The sequence below is a fragment of the Ochotona curzoniae genome, unplaced genomic scaffold (assembly GCF_017591425.1).
Source record: "Ochotona curzoniae isolate NIBS_2020 unplaced genomic scaffold, NIBS_Ocur_1.0 contig_2723, whole genome shotgun sequence".
NCBI lineage: Eukaryota > Metazoa > Chordata > Mammalia > Lagomorpha > Ochotonidae > Ochotona > Ochotona curzoniae.
Genome location: NW_024465573.1, coordinates 25520290 through 25547397, shown reverse-complemented (window position 1 = coordinate 25547397; position 27108 = coordinate 25520290). Strand labels below are relative to the sequence as shown.

At 52.3% G+C, this 27108-nt stretch overlaps 2 protein-coding genes across 4 annotated transcripts in view; one reads left to right on the top strand and one right to left on the bottom strand.

The window, feature by feature from the left end:
- The first annotated feature begins 1842 nt into the window (after window positions 1–1842).
- Window positions 1843–7510, top strand: MCAM (melanoma cell adhesion molecule). Of its 2 annotated transcripts, XM_040977295.1 has the most exons (16): window positions 1843–1939; window positions 3580–3704; window positions 3836–4040; window positions 4130–4200; window positions 4290–4377; window positions 4503–4682; window positions 4794–4915; window positions 5025–5187; window positions 5293–5411; window positions 5521–5662; window positions 5849–5970; window positions 6092–6236; window positions 6334–6432; window positions 6578–6725; window positions 7004–7121; window positions 7481–7510. In XM_040977295.1, the coding sequence occupies exons 1-16, from the start codon at window positions 1873–1875 to the stop codon at window positions 7508–7510; spliced, it is 1944 nt and encodes a 647-aa protein (XP_040833229.1). In that variant the 5' UTR covers window positions 1843–1872. The 2 variants fall into 2 exon arrangements, with proteins under 2 accessions (XP_040833229.1, XP_040833228.1); XM_040977294.1 differs by lacking the exon at window positions 7004–7121 and having other exon boundaries at window positions 1873–1939; window positions 7481–7502.
- A 4747-nt stretch (window positions 7511–12257) lies between these two features.
- CBL (Cbl proto-oncogene) overlaps window positions 12258–27108 on the bottom strand; it is a 99003-nt gene continuing 84152 nt past the window's right edge. For both annotated transcript variants that reach the window (XM_040977118.1, XM_040977119.1), the window contains 5 exons: window positions 26874–26968; window positions 19338–19478; window positions 17968–18065; window positions 17092–17274; window positions 12258–16270 (listed from right to left, as the gene is read on the bottom strand). In XM_040977118.1, the coding sequence (XP_040833052.1) occupies window positions 15978–16270; window positions 17092–17274; window positions 17968–18065; window positions 19338–19478; window positions 26874–26968 (810 nt within the window). In that variant the 3' untranslated portion in view covers window positions 12258–15977. The remainder of the gene's footprint in view (window positions 16271–17091; window positions 17275–17967; window positions 18066–19337; window positions 19479–26873; window positions 26969–27108) is intronic.

The window sequence follows — 27108 nt, the reverse complement described above, 5'->3', positions numbered from 1 at the left end:
TCTCCCGCCCCACTCTAATCCTTACAGTTCTATTTCCCTAGAATTCTCTACAAGGTTCCCCTTTTTGGTGTGAAATCCCAAAGTGCCCCCTCCATGCTGCCTCCAGGAACCCATCTCAAAGCTGCTGGACCCTTGAACTCCTCCCAGTGACACACTGGATGCAGTCAGCCCCAGGCTGCTGGCAGTCCTAAAGGACAGGCTCTGTGCAGCTTGCTGAAACGCAGACCAAGGGATGTCACCCTGGGCTGTGACCTTCCCAGCAGCGCTGACTCCTCCACCCCCACCTGGCTTTGCTGCTCTCCCGGGGCGGAAGGAGAATTCAGAACTGACCGTCCTTGGTGGTTGGCTAGCTTTGTTTTCAGGCCAGAGAGAAGATGATTAGTTAATGGTGTTAAGTGAAGGGAAGGAGGTGGGGCAGGGAAGCCACCCAAGCTGGATGCCCACTAGGCCTGGCTGGGGGCGGGGAGCAGACAGCATCCTCTAACCAGCCCCTCTCCTGCCCCAGCAGACAAACAGGCTGGGCCATCCGCTCCACTCTGGGCCCTGGGCCAGAGTTCATGCCAGAGCTCTTAGAGAAGGGGAACCTGCTCTCTCCCCAGGCCCCTGACCTGGCTGGCTAGGCGGGCATGCCCTCTGGCTAGAGCCCGCTACATGGAAGATGATGTCAGCAAGCTCTGAAGGATGAGGCCAATGTGGTTTGCCGCTCATCTCTGCGTCATCTAAGCCACCCAGAGCATATTCTCAAGTCACCTGGCCATGTCCGACCTTGGCTGCCTCACCCTGCTCCTCCCTGCCCTCTCAGGCTGTGCGGGACCACAGACCTCCTCGCAGAATCTAGATGAGGGTCCCTGTGCCCAGGCTACGTTGCTGGAGTCACCCTGAATCTGGAAGAGCTAAAGCTGGGATTAGGAAAGAGAGAGGGCAGCTGTAAAAGCCCCCTGGCTGCTGTGTGGTACACTTGCCACCAGCTTGGGCTCTTCCTCCCTCTACAGCACCCTCCACAACCTTGGAGCCCCAGTGAGCAGGGTCAGGGGAGATGGGATGGGACAGAACTCAAGGGGGTTCCCAGTGGTAGGCAACACCAACAGAACCACTGCAGTCAAGGTGGGAATCCTTATTCATTCTGGAGACTGGAAACTGAGTCCCAGGCTAGGTTGGGGAGGTAGGAGTTCTCCAGGACTAGGATTGCAAAAGTGAAATGCACCTGCCAGGGCTTGGGTGTGAAGGGACGGCCCAAGGGGTCCCGTCTCCACCCCGCAATAGGAACACCTCTGGGTCTGTGCAACCTGAAGGAAAGTTCTGGCCCCTGAGCTGCCAAGGATTTCAAGGTTGGGGCAGTGCCAGGCCCACAGCACTGCAGTGGAGCAATCATTCTGGGAGGAGATGAGCCAGTCCGATTGCTCTGTGGCAGAGGAAAAGAGCCTGAATCAGAGGCCCCACATTGGCGACACCTGATCCTCTGCTCCTCCTCCAGGAGGCCCCCCAGGGCTCCGCGGCCGGCTGGCAAGGGTGCTGAGTGGCTGGCATGTGCGCCTTGCGGGAGACTCGGGGCATCTGAGCCGGTTTCAGGCTAGCTGCCGCGGCCAAGTCACTCCCGTCCTCCCGTCCGCAGACACCTGTCACTGTCCCCTAAGCCTTCCCGAGCCTAGGGCCCGGGTGGGCAGCTCCGGCCTACCTCCGGCGCTCGCTCCTGGGCGCAGCTCCCGGCTCTCGCGCTGGGGGCCCGCCCCCTAGGGCTGCGGCGCGCGGGGCGGGGGGCTGCGCGGGGCGGGGCGGGCCGGCCCAGCGCTCGGGGCCCCCTCCCCCGCCCCCCTGACGTCAGCCCCCGGCAGCGGCGCTGCTCACTTGGCTCTGGCTCTCCGGCCGGGAAGCATGGGACTTCCCGGGCTTGTCTGCGCCTTCCTGCTCGCCGCCGCCTGCTGCTGTCACCGTGTCGCGGGTGAGTGAGTTCGTTGCGGGGGAATAGGGTAGGGTGCGTTCTGCACGGTCGGGCCGGGAGGGATTCGGCGGGGCGTGCGCGTGGAGCAGCGCGGCGGGCGCTAGAGCTGCGCGCCCCTCCCCGGGTCCTCGACTCTGGGGCGCCTTGCGCGCGTGCAACTCTTCTTTGCAGCCAGTTTGCAGCCGCGATTCGGGAGTATCCAGGGAGAGGTATTGGGGAGGCGGGGAGGAGGCTGCGGCCGGGAGAGGGACAGGGTGGAGCCGAGTCTTCTGGGGCGCCGGCGGACCCTTGATCCAGGTGCTTGCTCCGGGGACCCCGCGATTAGAACCGCGGCGGGAGGCTCTGCTAGAGCGCATCCCCAAACCCTGCATTCCGCTCCCGCCTGTTGCTGGATAAGAGCGCTTTTTTGGCTGGAGGAGTGGACCCATTCCTCCTCCCCCTCCGGCCCGGGCATCGCGCCAGGTTGGAGGTGAGCGAGGGGAGGAGGGACGGCGCTGCCGCCAGAGCTGGGCGTTGGCAGGGGTTGGGGCGGTGTGGGTCGCCTGGGCGTCTTCCCGGGATAACGGATCGCAGGTGGCAGAGACAAGGGTGGAGGAGTCACAGGGTGGAAGCACCCTTAGACTTCTGGGGATGGCGTTCAGGTGAAAGGAGCGGCTGGGCTCCTCGAAGCTTTTCTCTGGAACTTCCCAGAAACTGGGCGCCCTGGGGCCCTGCCCTTGTATGGCCCGCAGCACAGCGGTGTTGCGCGTTTCTCTTGGCTCTCTTTGCCTGGGGCCCAGACGCTGTCCAGCTGAAGAAGGGGAAGGTTGGGCAGTAGCCACACTGCTGACATAGTGCCTGGTGCCAGCCACGTCCCTGGGGTGCGCCTGGCTAGCGCCTGGCTGACTTTATTTCTAGGGAAGAGGGAAAATGGATCTTCACAGTTGGCAGGTCCTGCCCAACCCTTGCCTACTCTTGCCTCTCTGCGGACCCCTGCACCTGCCCTCTTTGTCTGAAAGCCAGCCCCTGAGGGCAACAACCCAGGCACCCCGGGGTCCAGGCAGATGGTGTTGAGTGACATCACCTCCTCCCAGGGCTGGCAGCGCCCTGGCACCGCTGACGTCACTCCTGCCCACTGCCTGGCCTTTGCCCTGATCCCTGGGGGAGACTCTGACCACCCAGAGTGTGGGACACCCCTGATTTCCAGGACGGGGCTCCCTGAGTGCTTGGGATGTCCCCCGACAAGAAGCTTCTTTCTGAGGATGGGATGGCAGGCTGTGGCCAAAGAAGAGGATATGGGGGGGTGTGAGCTTAGGGACAGAGGGCACCGCCATGACGTCTTCCCTAGGGGTGGGACACAAAGGGGCCTGTGTGCCTCAGCCTGGCACATGCCTTGCATTCCCATACTCTGAGCTCACGTGGCAAAGAGGAGGGGCCTGCAGAGAGAGGGGCCTTTCCTAGGGCCCAGTGCCTGCTGGCCCCTCACTGCCCCTCTGCCAGCCCCATCTGGGAGGGGTAGGGAGAGTTGAGAGGAAAGAGCCTTTGGCAGACCCTACGCGGTGGCAGGTGGAACAGCTGCAGTGTGAAGCGTCGGTGGGGAAGACTGCAGGGCAGCTGGAGCTGACCCGGTTGCTGGGGGTGCCCCTGCTCTCTCCCTCCAGGTGTGCCCGGAGAGGCCGAGCAGCCTGCACCCGAGCTGGTGGAAGTGGAAGTAGGGGGCAAGGCCTTCCTCAAGTGTGGGCCCTCACACTCCCAAGGCAACTTCAGCCACGCTGACTGGTTTTTTGTGAGTGTTCACTGCTTTTTGTGCCAGTGGGTACAGTCCAGGGTGGGAAGTTCTGTCCTCCCCCTGTCCCTGCATCCCCTTCCCCGCAAAGGCAGCCCCAGCACCTCCCCTTTCTCCGTATCTCGAGTCAGATCCACAAAGAGAAGTCGACGCTCATCTTTCGGGTGCGCCAGGGCCAGGGCCAGAGTGAGCCTGGAGAGTACCAGCAGCGGCTCAGCCTCCAGGACCGGGGCGCGACTCTGGTGCTGACGCATGTCACCCCCCATGATGAACGCATCTTCCTGTGCCAGGGCAAGCGCCCACAGTCCCAGCACCGCCTGCAACTGCGTGTCTACAGTGAGTGCCCCTTGTGGGTTGCAGGCGGCAGCAGTGGTTATGGTGGTGACCAGTCGCAAGGGCCTCCTCTCACTTCCCTTCCCTTCTAGAAGCCCCAGAGGAGCCCACCATCCAGGTGAATGTTCTAGGTATCTCAGTGGACAACGAGGAGCCTGAAGAGGTGAGGCCCACCCAGTAGGAGTCTGGAGTGGGGAGGTTGGGGGCTTGGTGGGTCCCAGGGCAGCAAGTCTGACCTCTCATCTTCCCCAGGTGGCAACCTGTGTGGGGAAGGATGGGTACCCTATCCCTCAAGTCACCTGGTACAAGAACAGTCGGCCTCTGCAGGAGGAGAAGAATAGTGAGTCCTGCCTGGCCACCTGGATGGCCTCGTTCTTCATGCTGTTCCATCCCCATGTTGTGGGGGCTACATGGGAAGAGGGACAAATGCTGAGGCTGACCCCCGTTTTCCCCTGCTGTATCCAGAGGTGCACATCCAGTCTTCACAGACAGTGGAGTCGAGCGGTCTCTACACCCTGAAGAGTGTCCTGAAGGCACGGCTGCTGAAGGAAGACAGAGATGCCCGCTTCTACTGTGAGCTCAGCTACCGGCTGCCCAGCGGGAACCACATGAAGGAGTCCCGGGAGGTCACTGTGCCCGTGTTCTGTGAGTCCTCAGGCCAGCACCCTCTGCTCACCCCCCAGCCCTCTGGCCAGCTAAGCCCAGATTCTGTCCCTGGACCCTAAAAGCTGCTTGCTTTACCCCCTGCCAATGCAGATCCAGCCGAGAAGGTGTGGCTGGAGGTGGAGCCCACAGGTGTGCTCAAGGAAGGAGACCGTGTGGAGATCCGGTGTCTGTCAGATGGCAACCCCCAGCCCCACTTCAGCATTAGCAAAGAGGTACCAAGGGCTGGTTGCTTGGGTGTGGTGGGGGTAGGGATATGGGCGGAGTTGTTGTCAAAGGGGGTCTGTGAGGGGGGCACTTTGCTCACCCATTGAGCTCCTCCAGAACCCGAGCACCAAGCAGATGGAGGAGGAGGTGACTACCGACAATGGGTTCCTGCTCTTGGAGGCGGCCAGAAAGGAGCACAGCGGAGTATACGAATGCCAGGGCCTGGACTTGGAGACCATGATCTCGCTGTCAAGTGAACCCTACACGCTGCTGGTGAACTGTGAGGGGCCAGGGGCCTGATGGCACAGGAGTGGCTGGCAGGCTGTGGCAACAGGGGACCATCCTTGCCCTGCGTAGGCCAACTCTACTTCTCCTGTGTCCCCAGATGTGTCTGATGTCCAAGTGAGTCCTGAGATGCCCGAGAGCCAGGAGGGTGGCAGTCTTACACTGAGCTGCGAGGCAGAGAGCAACCAGGCCCTGGAGTTTCAGTGGCTGAGGGAGAAGGTAGCAGGTGGCCCTACAGTTGTGGGCCAGCCAAGGGCGGGGGGGACGGGGCTGAGGTGCTACCAGCTTGTGACTTCTCAGACTCTGACTGGTCCATCTCTCACCTCAGACAGGGCAGGAGCTGGGCAGGGGGCCTACGCTGCAGTTATCCAACCTGAGACGGGAGGCAGGGGGCGGCTACCGCTGTATGGCATCTGTCCCCAGCATCCCCGGCCTGAATCGCACACGCCTGGTCAATGTGGCTGTTTTCGGTGAGGCCCTGTTGAGTAGGGACCAGGGCAGCCCAAGTCAGGCAGGGTGGCTTGGAGTTCGTGGACGACATAAAGGCTGCCTTCCACCCCTGCTGCCCTAAGAGTCCTTGTTGGTGGGGAGTGGGAGGAGGATCAGTGCATCTGCCAGCTCATCCTTGCCTTCCCTCTCCCATTTTGCCACGAAAGGGCCCCCGTGGATGGCATCGAAGGAGAGGAAGGTGTGGGTGAAAGAGAATGAGACAGTCAACCTGACTTGCGAGGCATCAGGCCACCCGCAGCCCAGAGTCTCCTGGAATGTTAGTGGAATGGTGAGCCACTGCTGCTCTTCTTCCCTCTGGCTCGCTCGCTTCTCACTGTAATCCCTGCCCTGGCTTCTCCGGGCATGTCCAGAGATCTGAGCCACCTCCTGAGCCACTTCCTTGCTTTCAGGAGAGTGAGCAAGATCAAGATCCGCAGAGTGTTCTGAGCACCTTGAGTGTCCTCGTGACCCCAGAGCTGCTGGCCACGGGCATCGTGCAGTGCACAGCCTCCAACCGTCTGGGCAGCAACTCCACAACCATCTTCCTGGAGCTGGGTGAGGGCTGCACCCCTGCAGTGGCCAGCAGGGGCACCTGCAGGCAGGCTCACGCCCGGCCTTGCGCTTCTCTAACCCTCCTCCCTCTGCCCCCCAGTCAGTTTAACCACCCTCACACCCGAGCCCACCAAAACCACTGGCCTCAGCACCTCCAACACTGTCAGCCCTCATGCCCGAGCCAACGGCACCTCCACAGGTAAGTTGGAGCTGGCAGCAGAACAGGGCTGGGCCAGGGCATCCTGAGGGCCCTGTCTTCCCACCCCTCCCACCTGCAAGTCAGGGAGCCCTGGGCTGGGTGGAGCCTGAGGCAAAGGAGTGATGGCACCATCTTTGTGGAGTAGAGAAGAAGCTGCCAGAGCCCGAGAGCCAGGGCGTGGTCATTGTGGCGGTGATTGTCTGCATCCTGGTGCTGGCTGTGCTGGGAGCCGTCCTCTACTTCTTCTACAAGAAGGGCAAGCTGCCCTGCGGGCGGTCAGGCAAGCAGGAGATGTAAGCGGCCCCTGGCATGTGCCTCCCGTCTCCTGCTGCCCTGCTCGCATCCACTGCAGCCTCCTCCTTAGGGCTTCCCTCTATTAGCCCCAACATCTGCTCGCCCCGGGTCAGGGTGGCCCCCTCCTTTAACTGCCCACCACCCGGCTTCCCTCCATTGTCTCCTCTCACTAGCTGTGTCCCTTCCCTGAGCTGGCCCTGCAGCACCTTCCTGCCTTCTTCCCTTGCCACGTCCTCCCCAAGGTGCCAACCTCTTGCCTACATCCCTCCCCTGCCAGCACGCTGCCCCCAACTCGTAAGAGCGAATTTGTAGTTGAAGTTAAATCAGATAAACTCCCCGAAGAGATGGGCCTCTTACAGGGCAGCAACGGTGACAAGAGGGCTCCAGGAGACCAGGTAGGAGGCAGGTCCCGTGGCCCGTGCCTGTCACACTCACTTCCAGGGATCAGGGGGCTAACAGTTCCCGTTCCCTGCACACTAACTCATCCTCAGTGGGGATAGGTGGCAGGTCCAAGCAGGTGGCTGAGGGGTCCTGGAAGAAGGACTTCACCAGTTCCTGGTTGGTGCTAGCAGGGGTGGGAGGAATCAGCCCCAGCCCCCTGTCCCTCGCTGCTCCCTCGGGGCTGCTGCACGGAGCTCATCAGCTTTTGCTTCTGCCCTCCTTCCTAAGGGCTCACACTCTGAACTCTGGCTACCATTTCCACATGCCCTCCCCACTCTTACTTCTGCTTCTCTCTTGCCTTTTTTTTTTTTAGGGAGAGAAATACATCGATCTGAGGCATTAGCTGCCAAGGCACCGGTGGCTCCCTGCCCTGCTGGAACATTTCCAGCTCCCTGCTCACTTTTCTCCAGGTGGAAGATAGCAAAGACCCTCTGCTCCCAGCTCACCCACAGACCCCATCTCCAAGAGCCACAGGCTGGGGCTAGGGCATAACCCCAGAGGCATTCCCCTCAAGGGACCAGGTAGTTGCCATCTCCATTTGCCCATCTTGGACATAACTGTTCTCTGGACACATAACCCATTCTAGAATACTGGTCTTCCACCAGCAGCCAGGCTGATGGCCCTCATTGGTTTCCTGCTCTGAGACTGATGAGCATTTCTCAGCACAGACCTGCAGCCCGCTGCTGGCTGTGTTGGCCACACTGGCTCTGCAGAGGGCCCCAGCAGTGTCCAGAAGCAGCTGCAGTGCAGCCGCGACCACCTGCTTGCCTGTGTCTCCAGGGTCTCGTGATGTTGTTATGGGCAGGGCCAGGGGCTGGCTTCTTTTCTGTAGTGAGAAAGCTAGGTATTGTTTCCAGGTGCATTTAGCTGCCAGTGCCCTCCAAGGATCCCAGAAGGCTGAGTGATGGGAGGCAGGAGATGCAGTAGGGGTTAGGACGCTGGTTTATTAGCACCAGACTTCTGCTAGCTGATGTAACAGGCTGGGCAAGGAGGAGGGCCCATGTGGGAGAATGGTACTTAGGGATGGGCGCTGGGGCCTGGTCAGAGCTTTCAGGGGTGTGTGTGGGTATGCCCATGTGTGCACACATGTGGAATGTGTGTGTATGTGTATATGCATATATATGTATATATATATGGTTTTGTCAGGTTGTGTGTAAATTTGCAATTTGTTTCCTTTTTATATTACATATATATATATGAGGAAATAAAGCTTAATGACCCTAAGGATCTTAAACTGTTTTTTGAATTCACCATGGGACCCCAGAGGCTTCAGGAATGGCATGGCACGGATGCCCTGGCTCCAGGCAGCTGGCAAAACCTGGCAGGCCAGGAGCTGTGGCTCTTGGCACTGCTGTTGGGGTGGCGGGAGGAAGTAGGCCTTGGCACTCAGCGTCCAACCCCATCCCCGTCCCTGAATGAGCGAGACGTCAAGTTTGCTAAAACAAAAGAAAACTTTATTTAAAAATATTTTTGTTTTTACAGACATGGGTGCTTGAAAAAGCTCTTTAGTTAATTGTGTATGGAAATGAAAAAAATTAATAAATAACATTAGTATAACAGACCTCTAAACATTAATACATTGGCAAAACAATGGACTTAAAAAATGAAAATGCATCTTAAAGCTCTGCTATTTTCTGTAAGAATATTTACCTTCTGTTTTTCTTACTCTTTACAGGTGACAATGATTAAATACTGCTAATATAAATTTTTATATTAATGACATTTTTAAAATAGTTCATGAAAATCTCATCTAAGTGTTTGTTTTCTTTGTAACACTGATATACAAACTGGGACTCCAGCCTGGAGAAGGCACTGAGCTCTCTCCAGTCCCACCAGGCCAAGAATGTCAAAATCATGAATAAGCAGGACCTTAAAAAGAACTGTTTCTAACTCCTGATTCTTTATTAATAAAGGCAGGGACACACACACACACACACAAATGACGAAAGGGAAAGAGCTGAGAACAATGTCATTTGTAAATTTTTTGTTTTTTTGCTGAAGCTTACTGACGTCACCCAGCACCCCACCCCCACTGGCTCCTTCCTGCCACCCTCCCCCAGGGCAGAATAGACCTTGCAGGGTGCCCTGCTAGACAGTGAGGTGGGAAGCCTCCCAAGGAAACCCCAGCTAGGTCTGCAAGAGGAGCGGACAGAAGGTCGAGGTTGGCTCAGGATCCAGCAAGAACAAAAACGAGCAGATCACCTCTCCTTTTTGGGAGTCCCTCACCCCCAACCCCCGCACTGACTTCCAGCAACTGGGCCATGCCCTTGATAGGGAGGCTGCGTCCCATATGGCAAATGGGGAACTCAGCTTCTCACTGGGACCCACCCAGATGCCAGCACACCTTCCCTCCCCACGATGGGGCCAGACTTCTAAGGACTCACCATGGCAGAGCGAAAAGCCAGCACCTGCCCCAGGTGCAGCTACACCTTGCCCATCCCAAGGCGTTCCCTCCTGGCCCCTAGGGACGGGTGACACCCAAGGTAGAGGATTGCAGACTTCGGGATTTCCATATTAAGTCCTGAAATGCAGCTGGGATGCAGTGCTGCCTTAGAAAGGCACAAAAAGTTTGGCTTTTTTTTTTTTTAGTGTGCTAAAAATTGTTTTGTTTTGAATAAAGGAAAAAGATATATAAGGTTAAAAATCTCCAGTCCCCACAGGGAGAAGGCAGCCAGAGGAGGCAACTCACAGCTGTTTCAGCCGGAAGCCCAGCTTGTCCCATTCACAGCCCAGCCACCAAACCAGGGGATACTGCCTCGTGGCTCTACAGGGGGAGAGCACAGTGCCACTCTCACCCAACCAGGAGGGCTCCAAGGCAGGGAGGCACCCAGGGCGCCCTACAGCAGGGCTTGTGTGTGGAGCCTCTGGGTGACAATGCCTCTGGCTCTGCGGGGCTCGGGGACTAGGTAGAAGGAGGATGGCGAGGGAGCAGGGAGAGCCTCACAGGCGGGAAGATGGGCCCAGGCGGCAGAATTCCGCTTATGTCTCTCATCTGACCCTCAGCCAAGTCAGTAGTTGACGTGAGCTTGGCTGGCAGCCACAGCCCTGCACGAACACAGGCGTGGCTTGCCACATTCTTCTCAGGCACTGTGCTGGGGCCACAGCACAGCAGGCACCCCACACAGCTGCTCCGGTGGTCAACAGCTGGCCTTCCCCTCCTGCCTGTCCCCTGCCCCCCAGCTTTCCATAGGACTTGGAGCAATGCGAAGGGTTTGCTCTTCCCACCCCTCACTTGTGCTACTTTCTGGAACCAAGAAGCGTTGGCACCTCTTCTCAGAACCACCCCAGGGGTCCTGGGACCCTGCTAAAGCACAAGGCACTGCTCTCCCCTGTGGTTCCTGCAGGAGCCCAGGCCAGAATGGCAAACACATATGCATGCGCAGTGGGAAGCGCACGCCCTTCCTCCAGAATCTCACTTAGTGTGTGTCTCCAGGCTGCCAGACTGCTTTTGTGTGTACCCTATGACTCCAGTGGTTTTAAAAAGCCGGAAGCAATGCCTTATAACTCTAGACAGACTCGAGGATAAGATAAATAAGATCGCATTGTTCAGGCAAGCAGAACGCACAACTCAAAGACCCCAAAAGGAAAGCATTACATTTTAATACAGGTCTAAAAACAAATCAACCGGACATGGAAGACATGGGCCACCTGTCTCGAGTGCTTAGTATAAACTCTCTTCTGACCTAGAATCTGTCACTTCTAGCCAGTAACTGCCCAGCTCCTGTACATTTCCTGGCAACATTTCCAGGGGCCTCACCAGCTAACCCAGCGTACACACGGCAGGACTCCCTTCAGCTAGGGGACCACCCCAGCCCATAATCCCTGAACAGGGATGATGGGGGAATGAGAACTGGCAGCAAAGACCCAGAGGCTGAGTGAAGGTGGTCACCTGGCGCCAAGGCCTGGGGAAGAAACCTTCAGAGGGGGGTGGGAGACACAGCTCCTGGAGTCCTGCAGAAGGCGCCAAGAAGCCTCCAAGTCCAGACTCAAGAGAGGGCAAACAGAACAAGGAAGCCTGCAACTTTCTGGGGCCTCAGGCCCTCCCGCTATCACCAAAGCAGGCCCACAGCAGCTGGATGGCCAGGGCTGAGATCCCCCTGGGGGAGCTGTGGAGCCTGTAGGCCACTGCCCTCTTGTAAGGCTTGCTGGCCAGGGCCAGACCCCTGGGGTGGGGGGTCATACAGACTTCAGGGCTGGGTTGCCCATCTGGGGGCCATGTTGTTACCCGGCTGTGTATCAGGACAAAGGACTGGGTGGCAGTCAGCTGTACTCCCAGGCACTACTGGCACTTCCCATCCTGGGCTCTGTGTACCCTATGATGGCTCGCACTTGCCTTCAGCTCAGCTGTTGCTGTTTTTTCTCAACTGTTTTCCCAGGCCACAAGCAAGGAGCTGGATGGGAAGTGGGACTGCCAGGATTAGAACCGGTGCCCATAGGGGATCCTGGCGCATTCAAGGCGACGACTTTAGCCATCAGGCCATACCACCGTGTTTCTGTTTTTTTCTATGTAGGGGATCCCTAGACAGGGTTATTGGAAGTGCAGTCTTAGCTTTCTTCCACCACCCACTGGCCCCTACACATTGACTGCAAGCATTCCCAAAGGAAAAGCGCTACTGCAGGGCGAGTTCCAATCAATAAAAATAATGCTTCATACTGTACCTCAACACCTCAGACAGACCACACAAAGTGTTAAGGTCTGGTAGAGTCAGGAATGGTGTCGGACTTGGCTGGGGCATTGGTGAACTCCCTGCTCTGGAGGGAAAGGTTGACATCCATGAGAACTGACTAACCCAACCTGTTCACCATGTGGCTCTTGGAAAGCCAGACAGCTGGGGAAGATGAGGACCTGTGGACAGGTGACCTCCATCTCCCCTCACCACACACACTTTCAGTCCCTTCTGAGGACAGAGAATCGGCTACAAAGGTGGGCGAAGGATTGGAAAACAACTGTCAAAGAACTTGGGAGGAGGTGACAAGTCTCAGAATGCAGGACACCAGCAGCTCAGGAAGGCACTAGACTGGATGGGGACTGTGGGCAGATGCTCCAATGGTCACTGCCTGTGGTCTACCTCAAAGCCAGCATGCCCTCGGCCACCATGGGGAATCCACTGAAAGACAAAAATGGTCAAAAGGACAGTCCTGGTCTCACCCAGGACAGCTGTGTCTGGACAGGTGAGCCCATGTCAAAGCTGTGACTATTAAATGCATGCTATTATTTCAGGACCAAAGCCAGGTGCAGGATAGCCCACGGACAATCCCCCAGTACCAGCCAACCAGCCCAAGGCAGCAGACAAGGGCACAGAGCTGGTATTCCTGGAGCCTTCTGCTGAATGAGCAAACCTACTGCTACAGACTTCCAACCTGGATAGCAGGCTGGAATCTACTGCCTTCCACGCTGGGAGATAGCTGGAAAACTGCGTCAATGCCACCTCTACAGAAGATCTTGGTAACGGTGCTGTAGAGGGAACCTAGAGCTGGCCCTCAGCTGGCAAGGAAGTCGACTGTAACCATAAAGCATATTTTACTCTCCTTTAGGGGAAGTCATTACTTTAGGTAGAAGACTGGCAATCCCCACTCAAAAACACTTGGTCCATGACAGCTAAAATACACTCATACACCCACTGGTCTTGGGCAGCCTGGGCCTACGTGCAAGGAGGAGAGAAAATGACCAAAGACAGAGTGGGGCTAGGGTGGCAGTGTAAGAACAAGATCAACGTGAGTGAACACTGACAAATGCTGCGGGGTTTTACTGTGTCACTGATGGGAGGCACATCTGGGCCGGCAGGTCCCCCCACTTCAGGAAAAGAGGACGAGGGCAGCAGGAAGGGTTAAGTCCTGAGCTGCTGAACACAGCAGAAACTAGGGGCACTGTGGAAGAATCCAGGAAGTCACAGGCAGAGTAGAAAACAGGTCGGGTGCAAGAGCCAAGTGAATCTGAGAGCGGGCAGGGGCAAGCAGGGGAGACAAGGCCGGTGTTGAGAACAGAGCCAAAGAACTGATGATCTCCTTACAAGTGGGGGCTGAAGAGACGGCTCCTGGTGCTTAGCCAAAGGATCACAGAAAAAGGTCAAGCTCAGAGGCCACTCTAAACACAAGAGCCACGTGGAACTTCTTTGGGCTGCTTTCACATCTCAGGCATATCCTGCCTAAGGCCTGAGAAGCCCCACAGAAAATGGTTCTAACCTCTGGATGGCTGCAGACATGCCACTACTCATCAGAGGTGCTTAGGTGCCACCCAGGCCCCTGGGGCCTGGCTCAGGGCTGGCTCAGGGGGTGCAAAGGAAAAAGGTCAAACTGCTCTCAGTCTGCAGCCTACAGACAACACTTGGTACAAGATGTGGGTACACCCCAACAGGCAGCATTTGACATCTAGGAATCTTGCTTTACAGAATCTTCAGCCTGTGGGCAAAGTCTACTCAGAAGGAAAAGGTGCAGTGTGGCCAGATCTGGAAGTGGCTGTCCTTTTTTTTTTTTTTTCTGACTGGCTGTCCAGGCCTTTAACTGGAAAAACCAAACAGACGACTGCACCTTGTCTCTTCTTGGCCACTGCCACGATGTCTGGAAGTAGATATGTGGATGTCTGGAAGTAGAAGCTCAGGCTCCCACAGTCCCCAGTGTGACTGAGTGCAGGTGGCGGTGTCAGGAAAGGGCCTTCTCAGGTGGCTGTGCTTGCCCTCATGAACAGGGCACCATAGCAAGGCAAGCCTGGCTTCTCTCTGTACTTTCTGACCTCTTTTCTCCCATGCCACTCTCCTGACACCACACCACCACCTGCCACAAGGGCTCACCAGAGCTCAGTCCATGCTGGTGCCATGCCCTGGAACATCACTAAGCCCAGGTATCCTGTTAGGACAGCAACTATGGGGCTGACCCAGCACTCTGCTCCTTTCTTGATTGGCATCTTTCCCCTGCCGTCCAGCTTCAGGATGCCTGGCTGGCAGGCCACAGTGCCTTCTGCTGTACAGAGGAGGCACTGGGTAACAATGGCAAATGACAAACCTATATGAATTCTTGTATGGGCCACTCCAGAATACAGGCAGCTGTGAGGCCAGATGATAAAACCGAAAGACAGAGAGCAGCTGAACACCAGGAGAACAGTTAGGAGGGGCTCAAGCCATGAGCCGATCGATCACTGGAGACACAGCTATGCTCCAAAGGCTCGTTTCTATGGGGACTGAAAAACCCCAAGGAAGGCCAACCTGTTGAAGGGCAGGCTGCCTTTTGTTAGCAGGTCACCTACAGCAAGGGATGGCAGCAAAGAACCAGGAGAGAAGATGGATGGCAATTGAGGGACCACTCAGCACTGCTGAAAAGAACAGGACCCGTCTTCTTACTGGAATCGAGTCTTTCCTGTGAAGCTACAGCCACCCGGCCTGCCAGCCTCACCCACCCAGTCTGTGACTATGGTATCATGTTTTGCTGAATGCTGGCTCCACACTATGCCCAGCCCAGTCTTCACAAAGAGCCTGCAGGGGAGAGACGGAGGTGACATGCTACAGCCCTGGGGACACAGGCACAACAGGAAACCAAACAGGCAGGAGGCTGCGGTGTGGAAGGGCTAACACAGGGCACAGCACTGTGCTGCAGTGGGCATAGGTGCTTCTTTTCTAAAAGGCGAATAACCCACTTCTGAAACCTGACTCATGCTGAAAAGGACAATCAAATAAGCTTAAATGAATTCACTGGGAGGAAAAACTGGATAGGTATACTCTTCTTGTCTAGTTTGTGCATTTAAACAGCATGTGAATAAAGCTTCTTAAAAGCTTCGTGACATCTGGCATCCTGGAGACGGTTTCCCCTTCCCGTGAAGTAGAAAGACTCAAAACCTACACCAGAATACACACCTGGCACCAAGGCAACGGATTCCCTCAGATGGCTTCTGGGGAGCACATGGAATGTATGTGAAGGCCTCTGACTCAAATCAGTCATTATGTCATTAGGATCATGAACACATATCTGAACAGACCCAACGTTCCCATGGAAGGGCTCTTTGGAGTGACCAGTATGAGCTGCTAGCATCAAACACTAACGACACAGCAATAATACATCCCCTGCCAAGCTACCAAACAAACTGACACCACCACATGCAATCAACAACACCCCATGAGCTGCCTGGCTTCAGTAAGGCTGGTCACAGCAAGCCTGCTGCCGGTGACAGAACACCAAGAAGGAGGAGGAGGAAGAAGTGGAGTAAGAAGAGGAAGGAGCTGTTAGGGGAAAGGGCAGAGGGAGGGTGTTCTAAAAATATGAGACTTTAGCTATGCACATGACCATCTAAGCCAAAGGGGAGTGTTGAAGCTGTAACACACACTAGGGTTGGGTTTAATACCACAGTAGATGGAAGTCTTTAACAGATTTCTTCCTAATTTGTGCTAATTCCTCACTTGGGATTAACACACACAGCAGATTAGTCATAATCACAGGACATACACAAACCACAGACAATAAGAGACAGACAGACAGACAACAGACACTCAGCCACATCCTTAACCCAAGAAAGTCTTCAGTCCTCAGTTAGGCTTTACAGCACATACTGGTTCTGCTTTCCGGACAATTCCCCAGGTAGGCTGCCACAAGAATGAAAATCCACTCTCCCTCTGAGAGGGGCTGAAGGATACCTTCAAATGCATTCTCGGACACACTAACCACGCCACGGCGTTGAAATCCTGGAACCACAGACAGGATATCCCACTGCAGGCAAGACCTCACAGGGAAGTCTCCAGAAGAGCCTCTGCCCTTCCAGGCACCCCTCAGTGAGGAGCGCCCAGTCATGCGCCCACCAGAGCTGCAGCACGTGGTGGAGCTATGTGCTAGGTGGCCACGTGGGCAGGGGAGGAGATGGACACAAACTCCCGGAGGATATTTTTGGCCATTTCAATATTGTTGTGGGCAATGACCAAGGCTTTCTGAATGTCCTGGTAGGAGTAGCCCTGGCTCATAAGGTTCTCGATCTCACTGGAGAGCTGAGGTGAGGCGGTGGCTGAGGCGGCAGTGGCTATGGCTCCACCAGCCTGCTGACAGCTGCCTGCTTTCCGTTCCGAGTTGATTCTCCGGGGGAATGGTTTAGGAGGCCGCTCTGGAACCTGGGAACCCTCAGTGAAGTCTAGAAGAAACAGAAAAGACAGTATTTGCAAATCTCGGGGGAAATCCTCACACAATGGTGAAATAATATTAAGACATTGTATAGGTTCAAGAGTTTCAGCAGTCTCCTCCTCTTCGTAGCAAGGCACACTTTCTAAATATACCACACACCTGTTCAGTAACAGTAATCTTTGCTACCATGAGCCATACATATACACCACACTTTACACTTAGCAGCAAATTTTCACACACATGATGATCTGGATTAGGTATTATTTTTAATTTGGAAAGGACACACTAAGCCTCTCATCCAGAAGGAAGAGATGGAAAGGAGACATAAGGCCACGCCGCAGTGAAGGAGGCCAGAGGGGCACTGCCCCTGCGAAGACACTGGGAGCCCAGGGTCTTTTCCCCAGCTATTCAAGGGCTGTCTTCAAGTTCCAAAGGGACACAACTCTGACTGCTGTCCTCCCAGGTGGCCACAGGAACAAGTAGAGCAGCTTTTGGCTCAATTAAGGCCTGACAGGAGCTGGCTCTGGCCCCAGGCTGTGTGCATTCCCAGCCACCACCCTTCCTTTTCAAGAGGGATGGGCGCATGAGTAAAGGACCGTGTGGGGCAGAGGCCCGATACACAAAGAGCCTTGGGTTAAAGAAGAGCCTCATTTCTAAGTTTGGTAAAATCCTCAAGTCTGACTCAGGAGAACTTCCTTCCTAGCAAAGGATCCAGGAGCAGCTTTTCTTCACTGTATGACCTAAGTGTACATGGGCAGGTCATCTCGGTGTCAGCATAAATTATAGTCCACACAGCCATCAGGACAGGCCCCATGCTGCATGGAGACTCACTTGTTGTGGTGTCACCATCCAGAGATAACCAGCCAAAGGAGGAGCTGGCGTTGGAGATGTCTGAGAGGGTGCGGCGGGCCAGTACTGCTGGCACAGGTGGCTTGGGGACGTCGTACCCGTCGTCCTCATTTTCTGATTCCTCAGCCCCAGGGTTGGCAGGGGCTGCCGCCAAGGGCCCTTCACCTGGAGAAAAACTTGTCACATCAGCTTCCTCACTTGACATGACTGCACCTCCTACCCCATTTCACTACAGTGGCACTCACTCATCCACGTAGGCACACAATCTTTAATTCAGCCATTACTAAAGGTCAATTGTGAGCCAAACACTGTGAGGCCTTGTGGACGGAGAGAAAAGAAACAAAATAAGATCTGCAATGCTCTTTCCTGAACATGTCAAGGATTATTCCTGCCAAGGTTAACCATCAGCAATGCCAAAGACTTGAGCATACTCATTCAACACTTCTCTCTGTGTTCTGTTTCAGAAGACTGGCCAAGGGGCCTGTATGTGCAGGCTTCTTGAACTTTCAACTCGGTTAGCTAGCTAACATGGGAATTGAGCATTCACCACCCACACATGAAGGAATTTCATCAATGCGATGGGAATAAAGGGGATCTGCCAGCATCACAGGTTCTGGCCATATAAAACAAAAAGGTCTCTCGGCCCAGGAAGCCAGCAAGCATAGAAGTAACAAGCTGTGAGCACAGAGAAGAAGAGGAGGGTCTTTCTGAGCATGGATCACAGATATTTTGCCAAAGAAGACATATTAACAAGAATTGTTCTGCTTGGATCAAGTCTTTTTGTGAGTCTAAAACTCGTATTATAGGCTCCTTCTTAACGCACATCAATGCCCTGGAAGTGGCATAGTGTCTACTCACTCAGTGTGCTGTTCTCAGCGACAGATGGCACTTGGGATTGAATATTATACATTGCTTCATATGTGCAGCTATCAATCTGCTGGTCACCATCGCAGGTCCTGAGTTAGAAGGAAAAGAGCATAAGGGATCTTTGGAAATAAAGCCATATGACCCATGCTCCACCACCCCATATACCGTACTTGGCTCTATCAAGGTCTCCTGCCACTATCACTGAAGAGTAGCATGGGGCCCAGAATGGTAGCCTAGCGGCTAAAGTCCTTCCTTGCATGCGCCAGGATCCCATATGGACATTGGTTCATGTCCCAGCACCCCCGCTTCCCATCTAGCTCCCTGCTTGTATCCTGGGAAAGCAGTAGAGGATGGCCCAAAGCCTTGGGACCCTGCACCTGCACAGGAGACCTGAAGAGGCTCCTGGCTTCGGATCGGCGCAGCACTGGCCATTGCAGTCACTTGGGGAGTGAACCAGCAGATGAAAGATCTTTTTCTGTTTTTCCTTCTCTCTGTATATTATTTGACTTTCCAATAAAAATAATAAAACTTTAAAAAAAAAGTGGCATGAGATTGTCATGAATAAAAGATGACTGTAATTTTTTTTAAAAGATTTATTTATTTATTGGAAAGTCAGATACACAGAGGAGGAGAGACAGAGAGGAAGATTTTCTGTCCGATGATTCACTCCCCAAGTGAGTGCAATGGCCAGTGCTATGCCGATCTGAAGCCAGGATCCAGGAACTTCTTCCAGGTATCCCACGCAGGTGCAGGGTCCCAAGGCTTTGGGCCGTCCTCGACTGCTTTCCCAGGCCACAAGCAGGGAGTTGGATGGGAAGTGGAGATGCTGGGATTAGAACCGGTGCCCATATGGGATCCGGGCGCGTTCAAGGCAAGGACTTTAGTTGCTAGGCCATGGTGCTGGGCCCAATGACTGTAATTTTTTTAAAATTATTATTTTTATTGTTTTATGATACAGTTCCACAGGCAGGATTTCCTGTCCCCTCCCCAAGTACCCTCCCTGCTCCATGAACAGTCTTAAGTCCATCATGCCACTACTGAAGTGTCTTCTGACACTGTAGTAGGTATAGACAATGTAGGAGGAGAGTTTAGCATCCTACTGTCAAAAGATATCCTCAACTGTTTCACTGGGACTCAAGATGGCTGTGATTTTGAGGTTACTGTTATTTCTGAGAAAACCTAACTGGAACAATGTATAGTTACGAAAGGTGAAAACATCAGGGCTTAGAGTTCTGTTCAATTTCTGGCTGGACATCAGGCTGGACATCACTCTGCGTACGTAGCAGGACAAGCAGGTGAGGGATGTCAACTGAATTGTGCAGATGAAGGAGTGTGGCCCAAAGCAGTCATTGTGAACCTACCGTGAACTCTGGGCTGCCTCCAAAGTGCGTTTCGGCTCTGGCTTCGGAAGGCCTACCGGCCTGGAGGAGGGAGTCATATACTCCGCATCCTCCTCACTCTCACACTGTTCTCCAGGTGGCCGTTTGGGCACAGGAAGAGGTCTAGTAGGTGAAGAGAGATAGTGAGGAAAAATAATTAATAAGCTAAAAAACTTTCAAGCATGAAACAAGTGGCTTCACCAAGAGACACATCTTTATAGCTATCTTTATCTATCTATCTATCTATCTATCTATCTATCTATCTATCTATCTATGAGCGAGACACAGTGTGTGCACTCCCATCCACTGGCACACTCCCCAACAGCTGGTGGGTGGGGTAAGGTGGGGTTGGAGACCAAAGTTGGGAGCTCAGAGACCAGTAATTCTCTCAACTGGTTGTGGTCAAAAACCAATTACTTGAACTGCCACCAATGCCTCCCAGAATCTACATTCACAGAAAGCTGGACATCAGGAATAGCAAGCTAGACTCAAACCCAGACATTCCAATATTACATGCAGACTTTCTACAAGTAGGCCAAGCACCTGCCCCACAGTTCCAATCTGACAGTGCAAGATACAAGCCACCTAGGGAACTATCATTTCATAACTGTTAGTGAAGAAGTACACTAAGCCAAAGCTCATTTTGGGGGTGAGAGTTACGGTGCAGAGGGAGAAGCTGCCATTTGCAGTACCATATGGTATTGGTTCAAGTCCTGGTAGATCTGATCCAGCTCCCTGATAATGCACTTAGGCAAAGCAGCAGAAAATGGCCCAAGCACTTGAGTCCCTGCACCTCATAGGAGATCCAGAAAAAGCTCCTGGCTCCTGGTTTCAGATTGGTTCAGCTTGGGCCATTGCAGCCATTTAGGGAGTGAACCAGTGGATAGAAGATCTTCCTCTCTGTTTCTCCTTCTCTCTGTGGATCTGCTTTTGCAGTAAAATAAATAAATAAATAAATAAATAAATAAATTTTTCTAATAAAAATTTAAAGATCATGTTTATGATGAATCACACCAAGACAGGTGGCTGCTATCACTTAGTTTGACTCTCCAAATATGTTTCACAGATGAGGCCTAGTCCTGGTGCTTATACTCCAGGTTTTTCTTTCATCACGAGGAAACAAGTGAGCAAGTTATCTCTGTGACGACATGGCAAGATATGTAATCAATTCCAATTCTAAAATCTGTGTACGGCTTCAAATAACACACAGATTGTAAAGAGGTTTCTTATATATCGCCTAGGAGTGTAAGCAGTTTAACTTTATTTTTATATGAGAAAAATCTGAAATAAAGGAATCTAATATAACATGGTAGTATGTGCCAACTCTTCTGCCTTGGGGAATCCTGCTGTGCTACCTAACCACAGGTCTCAAGCAAAAGTTTGGAAATAGAACACTGCCCACCCACTACCTTCCCCACGAGAAGAGACAAAGACCCAGCTGTGTGATAAACCCACACCTAGAACTGCTTTCTGGAGTGTGAATTCGATTGTTTCTCCTTGCTTCTCTTTAACATACTCTAAGCACTTCAAAAAGTTCAGAAAAAATGGAATAAAAAGCTAAGCTCAAGGGCATTTGTTGCAGCACAGCTTGGGGAATATATATGCCTAACAGATGGGTCCTAAGATCAAGCCCTTCCTCTATTTCCAATCTAGCTTCCTGTTGATGCTCCTGGTGGGAAGCTGGTTAGGAGCAAGTCCTTGAGTCCTTGCCCGCCATGTGGGGCACACCTGAGGCTCCTGGCTCCTGGCTCTGGCCAGGCTCAGACCCAGTTGTTGTGGGCATATGAAGAGTGAACCTCTACATGGATGAGCTCTGTCCCTCTCCTGTCTTTAACCATTTAACATTAAACAAATACACAAAACATTATCTGAAAATAAACGTAAGAAATTTGTTTTAATGCAAAAAGCTGTGGAATTCATGCATAAGTCTTCAGAAAATTCATGGGAAGTATATATAATGAGAAATCCATATGCATGAGAAGGATTTTCCACTTTGAAATACTCAACAAGGAGTACCCTCTCTTATATTTACTGATCTCTTCCTACTTACTAGCACTTAGTCTTCCTAACTATAAAACCAGTACATGCTATTACAAAGCATTTTCCTTTTATGTCTATACTACAATTATCACTGGAAAATGAAAAAAAGAATGTTTTTAAAAATGTATATGTATCGGGCCTGGTGGCGTGGCCTAGCAGCTAACGTCCTCGCCTTGAACGCCCGGAATCCCATATGGGCACCGGTTCTAATCCCAGTGGCCCCGCTTCCCATCCAGCTCCCTGTTTGTGGCCTGGGAAAGCAGTCGAGGACGGCCCAAAGCTTTGGGACCCTGCACCCTGTGGGAGACCTGGAAGTTCCTGGCTCCTGGTCGGATCAGCATAGCATCGGCCATTGCAATCACTTGGGGAGTGAATCATCGGATGGAAGATCTTCCTCTTGGTCTCTCCTCCTCTCTGTATATCTGACTTTCCAATAAATAAATAAATCTTTTTAAAAATGCATATGTATCTTTAAAATGATTATATTTATTTGAAAAGCAGAGCAACAGAAACAGAGTCAGAGAGAGAGATCTCCATCCACTGGTTCACTCTCTAAATGCCTTCAATAGCTAAGAGGGGGCCAGGCTGAAGCCAGGAGTCCAGAACCCAAGTATTTTGGGCCATCATTTGCTTCCCAGGTGCATTAGCAGGGAGCTGGATCAAAACCAGAGGCAAAGGGCCTGCTGTGATGGCTCAGTGGATGAAATGCTTGCCTTACAAGCACTGGAATATCTTATTGGTGCCGCTTCATGTCCTGGCTATTCCACTTTCGTTCTTGGCCTGGAAAATCAGTGGAGGATGGCCCAAAGCCTTGGGCTCCTGCTCCTGCATGGGAGACACTGAGGAAGCTCCTGGCTTTGCATCAGCTCAGCCCTGGCTGTCACACCACTAGGGGAATGAACTAGTGGAGAGGATCTTTCCCTCCATCTCTCCTTATTTCTCTAAGTTTGCCTTTCTAATAAAAATAAATAAATAATTTTTAAAAAGAGTAGAGGCAAGAACCTGGCACAGGTATGTACAGCACTGACTCCCCTCGCGGAGGGAAGCTGAGCAGGCCTCCAGGACCACCCCATCCTGGAGGTTAGGTTTTTTTGACCCGCACGGTCACCTGTAGCCGAGTGGCCTGGTCACCAAAGGGACTGGGCAAAGCCTCTCAGGCCACCCGGGGCACACCTTCATCATTAAAGGGTCCTGATTTACAGGGGAATGATGGGATCACATAGGTGTCCAGGTTATGAATCACAGCTGAGGGACTTATATGGATAAGTCCATGACATGTGTATGTAAGTAGCGGACTGACACTAAAGTGGTTTGGAGGGGAGAAGTGGGTCTGATAGCAAAATCTGTGTAGGGGGGCAATGTGGGCTCACCCCTCTAGAACTGCAATCTCTGCTGGCTCACCGAAGAAATGCAGATGGGGTCAAGCTTAGCTGGGGAGCTAAGGGGGCGCCCCAGCTGGGTTGGGGTTCCCACTGGTGAGAACAAGAGTAAGATTGAGGGCAGCAGGCATGGCTGTACATGGCTACAGACTGCACCAGTGTGGGTGTGCACTGGGACTGTAGAGCGACAGATTGGACTTGACTCCAGCCCCCACTGGTACTTGTGAGAGCCAGTTTGAGTATAGAATGGGCCAGACTAGGTCTTGACTCCTGCTGAACTATGGGAAAGTGTGTCTGGGTGCGGATCAGGTAGTACTGGGCTGCAACAACCAACAAGAAACAGAATGGGTCTGACCAACTGAGCAAGGCCATTGTTCTCACCATCACAGGAGGTGGACAAAGTCAACTTGGGCCAATGTCCCACTGGTGTGCACGAGAACTGCCACAGGGGGACCTGATGGAGGAGCTTGGGAAACTCCTTCACTGGGGCGCAGTCCTTGCAGGTTGAGTGCAAGAAGCAAGGCAAGGAGCAGCCCAGACCAGGCCAGTTTACAGTACATGCCGGCATACACGTTGGTCAAGTCTAGGGACAGAGCAGTCTGAGCCACCATATAACACTCACTCGCAGATCTGAGAACCAGGGCAGTGGCAGCCAGATCAGGCTGAAAACCAGCCAGCTCACATTAAGACTGGAACAGCAATCAGGCTGGGTTGGATAGCACTCCACCAAAGGGAGCTAGAACAGAAGGCAGACTAGACTAGACCGCACAATAAGACTGTGGACTGGGGTGAGGAGAGTCATGCCAGCCTGGGTCCAGCAGGGGCTGGGTTTTTGAATCCCAGGGATGGGGGATCCAACAGGACTTGGGTAGCTTGGCTCAGGTCCTGGGGCCCACCTGTGTGGTCGGGGATGGATTCCTGAGCCCTGGGGATGGGGAATTGGTGGGGTGTGGATTTCCTGTCCTGGGCCCTGGGGTCCGCCTTCCAGGTAGGTGTTGCTTTTGTGAACCCTGGGGTGGGGGGATCTGGTGGTACCACTGGGGGACTGGGCCGCCGGGCCCAGGTACTAGGACTCGCCTGCAAGAGCATGCCCTATTGAAAAAAGAGGAGCAGTGGGCACAGGCCCTGTTGTAAAAGGAGAATACGGTAGCACATTTGGTGCTGCAGTAGAAGGAGAACAAAACAAACTGGACAACTACCCAAATGGTCACAACAAAAAAATCTCAGTGAATGGAACCAATGGATACTGGGAGGGTGACATCTTCAGACTGGTGAAATCAGTGGCATTTCAGAACTATCCAAACTATTTGGACAGAACCCTCAGAATATGTACACATTGAGACCCTGGGCTGATATGAGGTGGCTGTTCCTCATCCCTGGGTTCTGGGACATGTGGAAAGTCATGAATGGTTTTCCTTTTTGTTTTTCCCCTTCCCCCGGGAACAAGAAACAGCAAATTTGGAAGCAATGAATTCACCCAATTTTCCCTAAACCTTGATCCTTCCCACACTGATTAACCCTGTAATCATTATTAAAAAAAATAATAAAATGTAAAAAAGAAAAAGTATAGGCAAAAAGATCAATTCCAACTCTGATATGTGATGTGGGCATCCCAGGTGAAGGCTTAACCAGCTGTATGTACCACATGCCTGTCCCCAAATAATCTTTCAATTCCATTTTTAATGAAATTGTTGAAGTACAGTTACATAGAGAAAATCACATGAGAGCACCATAATAAATGCTGGGAACCAGGAACTCCACCCCTCAGGAAGTCCTATCAACAGGCAAAGAACCATTACCCAGAAAGGAATTACATCAATACTGAGAGTTGCCATCACAAGACAGTGTTGAGTGGTATTTTAAGGTGCTGAAAGAAAACACCTCCATTTCAGAATACTGAACACAATAAAAACATATTTTAAAGACATTTTTTATCCGAAAAGCAGATTTTACAGAAAGAAAAGGAGAGACAGAGAGGAATCTTCCAACCCTTGGTTCACTTCCCAAAGGGCTACAATGACCGGAGCTGGTCTGGTCCAAAGTCAGGATCCAGGAATTTCAGGGTTACCACATGGGTGTAGAAGCCCAAGGACTTGAGCTACCCTCCACTGCCTTCTCAGGCCACAAGCAAGAAGCTGGGTCAAAACTGCAGCAGCCAAGACATGAGTTAGCACCAAGTGGGATGCTAATGCTGCAAACAAAGGATTAGCTTGTATGCCATCGCTCCAACCCCAAACACATTTTCTATTGCAAACTAAAACAAGCAGCCCACATTGCAGCATAACAAGTACAGTTGCTCCCTGCAGCACAGACAATACCATATAGGAATCAGTTTGTGTCTCAGTTGTCTCACTTTCAATGAGTTTCCTGCTAGTGCTGAACCAATGAAATGTGATCCAAGTATTTAGGTCCCTGCCACCCATATGGGAGAGCTGGTTGGAGTTCCAGGCTCCTGCTTTCCACCTAGGTTAGCCTTGGTCATTGCGGCCATCTGTGGAATGAACAAGTGGATGGAAAATCTCTCTCGTTCTAATTTTGACTTTCAAATAAGTAAAAAATCTTTGTATCTTCAGTCAAAATTAATCTGAATCCAGAGAGAAGATAACACACACTCACACTTTCATGCCCAGGAAAGTGTTTTGGGCAGCTGAACAGAGTCCAGGTGGCAAAGCCGGAAGAAATAAGCAGCTCCAGAGGACACCCTTGTGGAAAATCTAAATACCCAGCAAATGTTCAGTGGTATTGATTGAAAAGGGGACGAACTGGGATTTCAAGGATAACTGTTAAAGAGATGGATCAGGGCCAGCAGTGTGGTACAGCAGGTGAAGCGAATGTTCCAACATCACCGTGCTGGGTTGAGTCCCAAATGCTGTTTTTGATCCAGTTCCCTCCTAAAGCACTTGGGAAAGAAGTGGACAATGGGGGCCTGGCACAGTAGCCTAGTGGCTAAAGTCCTCACTTTGCATGTACCAGGATCCCACATGCATGCTGGTTCATATTCTGGCTGTTCCATTTCCCATCCAGCTCCCTGCTTGTGGCCTGGGAAAGTGGTCAAGGATGACCTAAAGCCTTGGGACCCTGCACCCACATAGGAGACCCAGAAGAAGTTCCTGGCTCCTGGCTTCACATCGGCACAGCTCTGACCAATGCGGCCACTTGGGGAGTGATTCATCAGATGGAAGATCCTTCTCTCTGTCTCTCCTCCTCTCTGTATATCTGACTTTCCAATAAAAATAAATAAATCTTTAAAAAAAAAAAAGAAGTGGACAACAATCCAAATTAGTCAGGCCCTTGTCATCCACATGGGAGACTCAGGCAAAAAGAAGCCAACATAAATTTAACAACCTTGTATCAGTTACCTGAACATCGTGAACAAACCTGACCTCACTGACATATTCAAACGTACGATGCCAGGCCCAAAGCACTCTTATAAAATAGATGGTATACATTTCCAAATTCACCATGAACTAGTCAGAAAATGTTGGCAGAAGGAGAACTACAGAATCTCTAGAACTTTAAAAATTAGGCAGCTATGGGCTAGTGCCATAGCATGTCAGGCTAAGCCTCAGCCCTCAAGTGCCAGGATCCCATGAGTGTCGGTCCATGTCCTGGCTGCTCCAGTTCCCATCCAGGAGGATGGTCCAAATGCTTGGAACCCTGCACCTGACTGGGAGACCCACTAGACACTCCTGGCTTCAAATCACCTCAGCTCCAGCTATTATGCCCACTTGTGGAGTGAACCAGCAGACAGAAAATCTTTCCATCTCTTCTCTATGTAAATCTGCCTTTCCAATAAAAGGATCTTTCAAAAGAAGAAGATAGAATAAATAAATAAAGATTAAAAAAAACCCTAACAACAAAAACTGCTTCTTTGAAAAGATTAATAAGATTGACACACCTAAACAAGACAGATCTATATATATATGTATACAGAAAAAAGAATGGAAGAAAATCTCCCAAAACACAATTATGTCTACTTGGTGTACCTACAGATCAACTTTTGTTTTCTTCTTCAGTCCTCCTTGGTTTTCTAAACTTCCTATAAGTAAGTAGTTAGGAAATACCAACTCCACTCTGTAATGCAGTATGAATACCATACCTGGCAGCCAGAGAATAAATGGCATTGGCAGACGAAGACGGTTTGATTTTGGGGTGCTCACACTCTGGACCTGCCAGGGGGCTGCTATTCACATTCTGGAAAGTAAAGCGGAGTGGTGAAAAAGACGCTCCTTCCCGCAGCCAAGGATTCCCTCCTTCTAAATCTGTTGCAAACAATGGTACCACACAGACTCAGATCCCTGTCAGTGCCACACCCAGGGCCCAGCACATCTGAC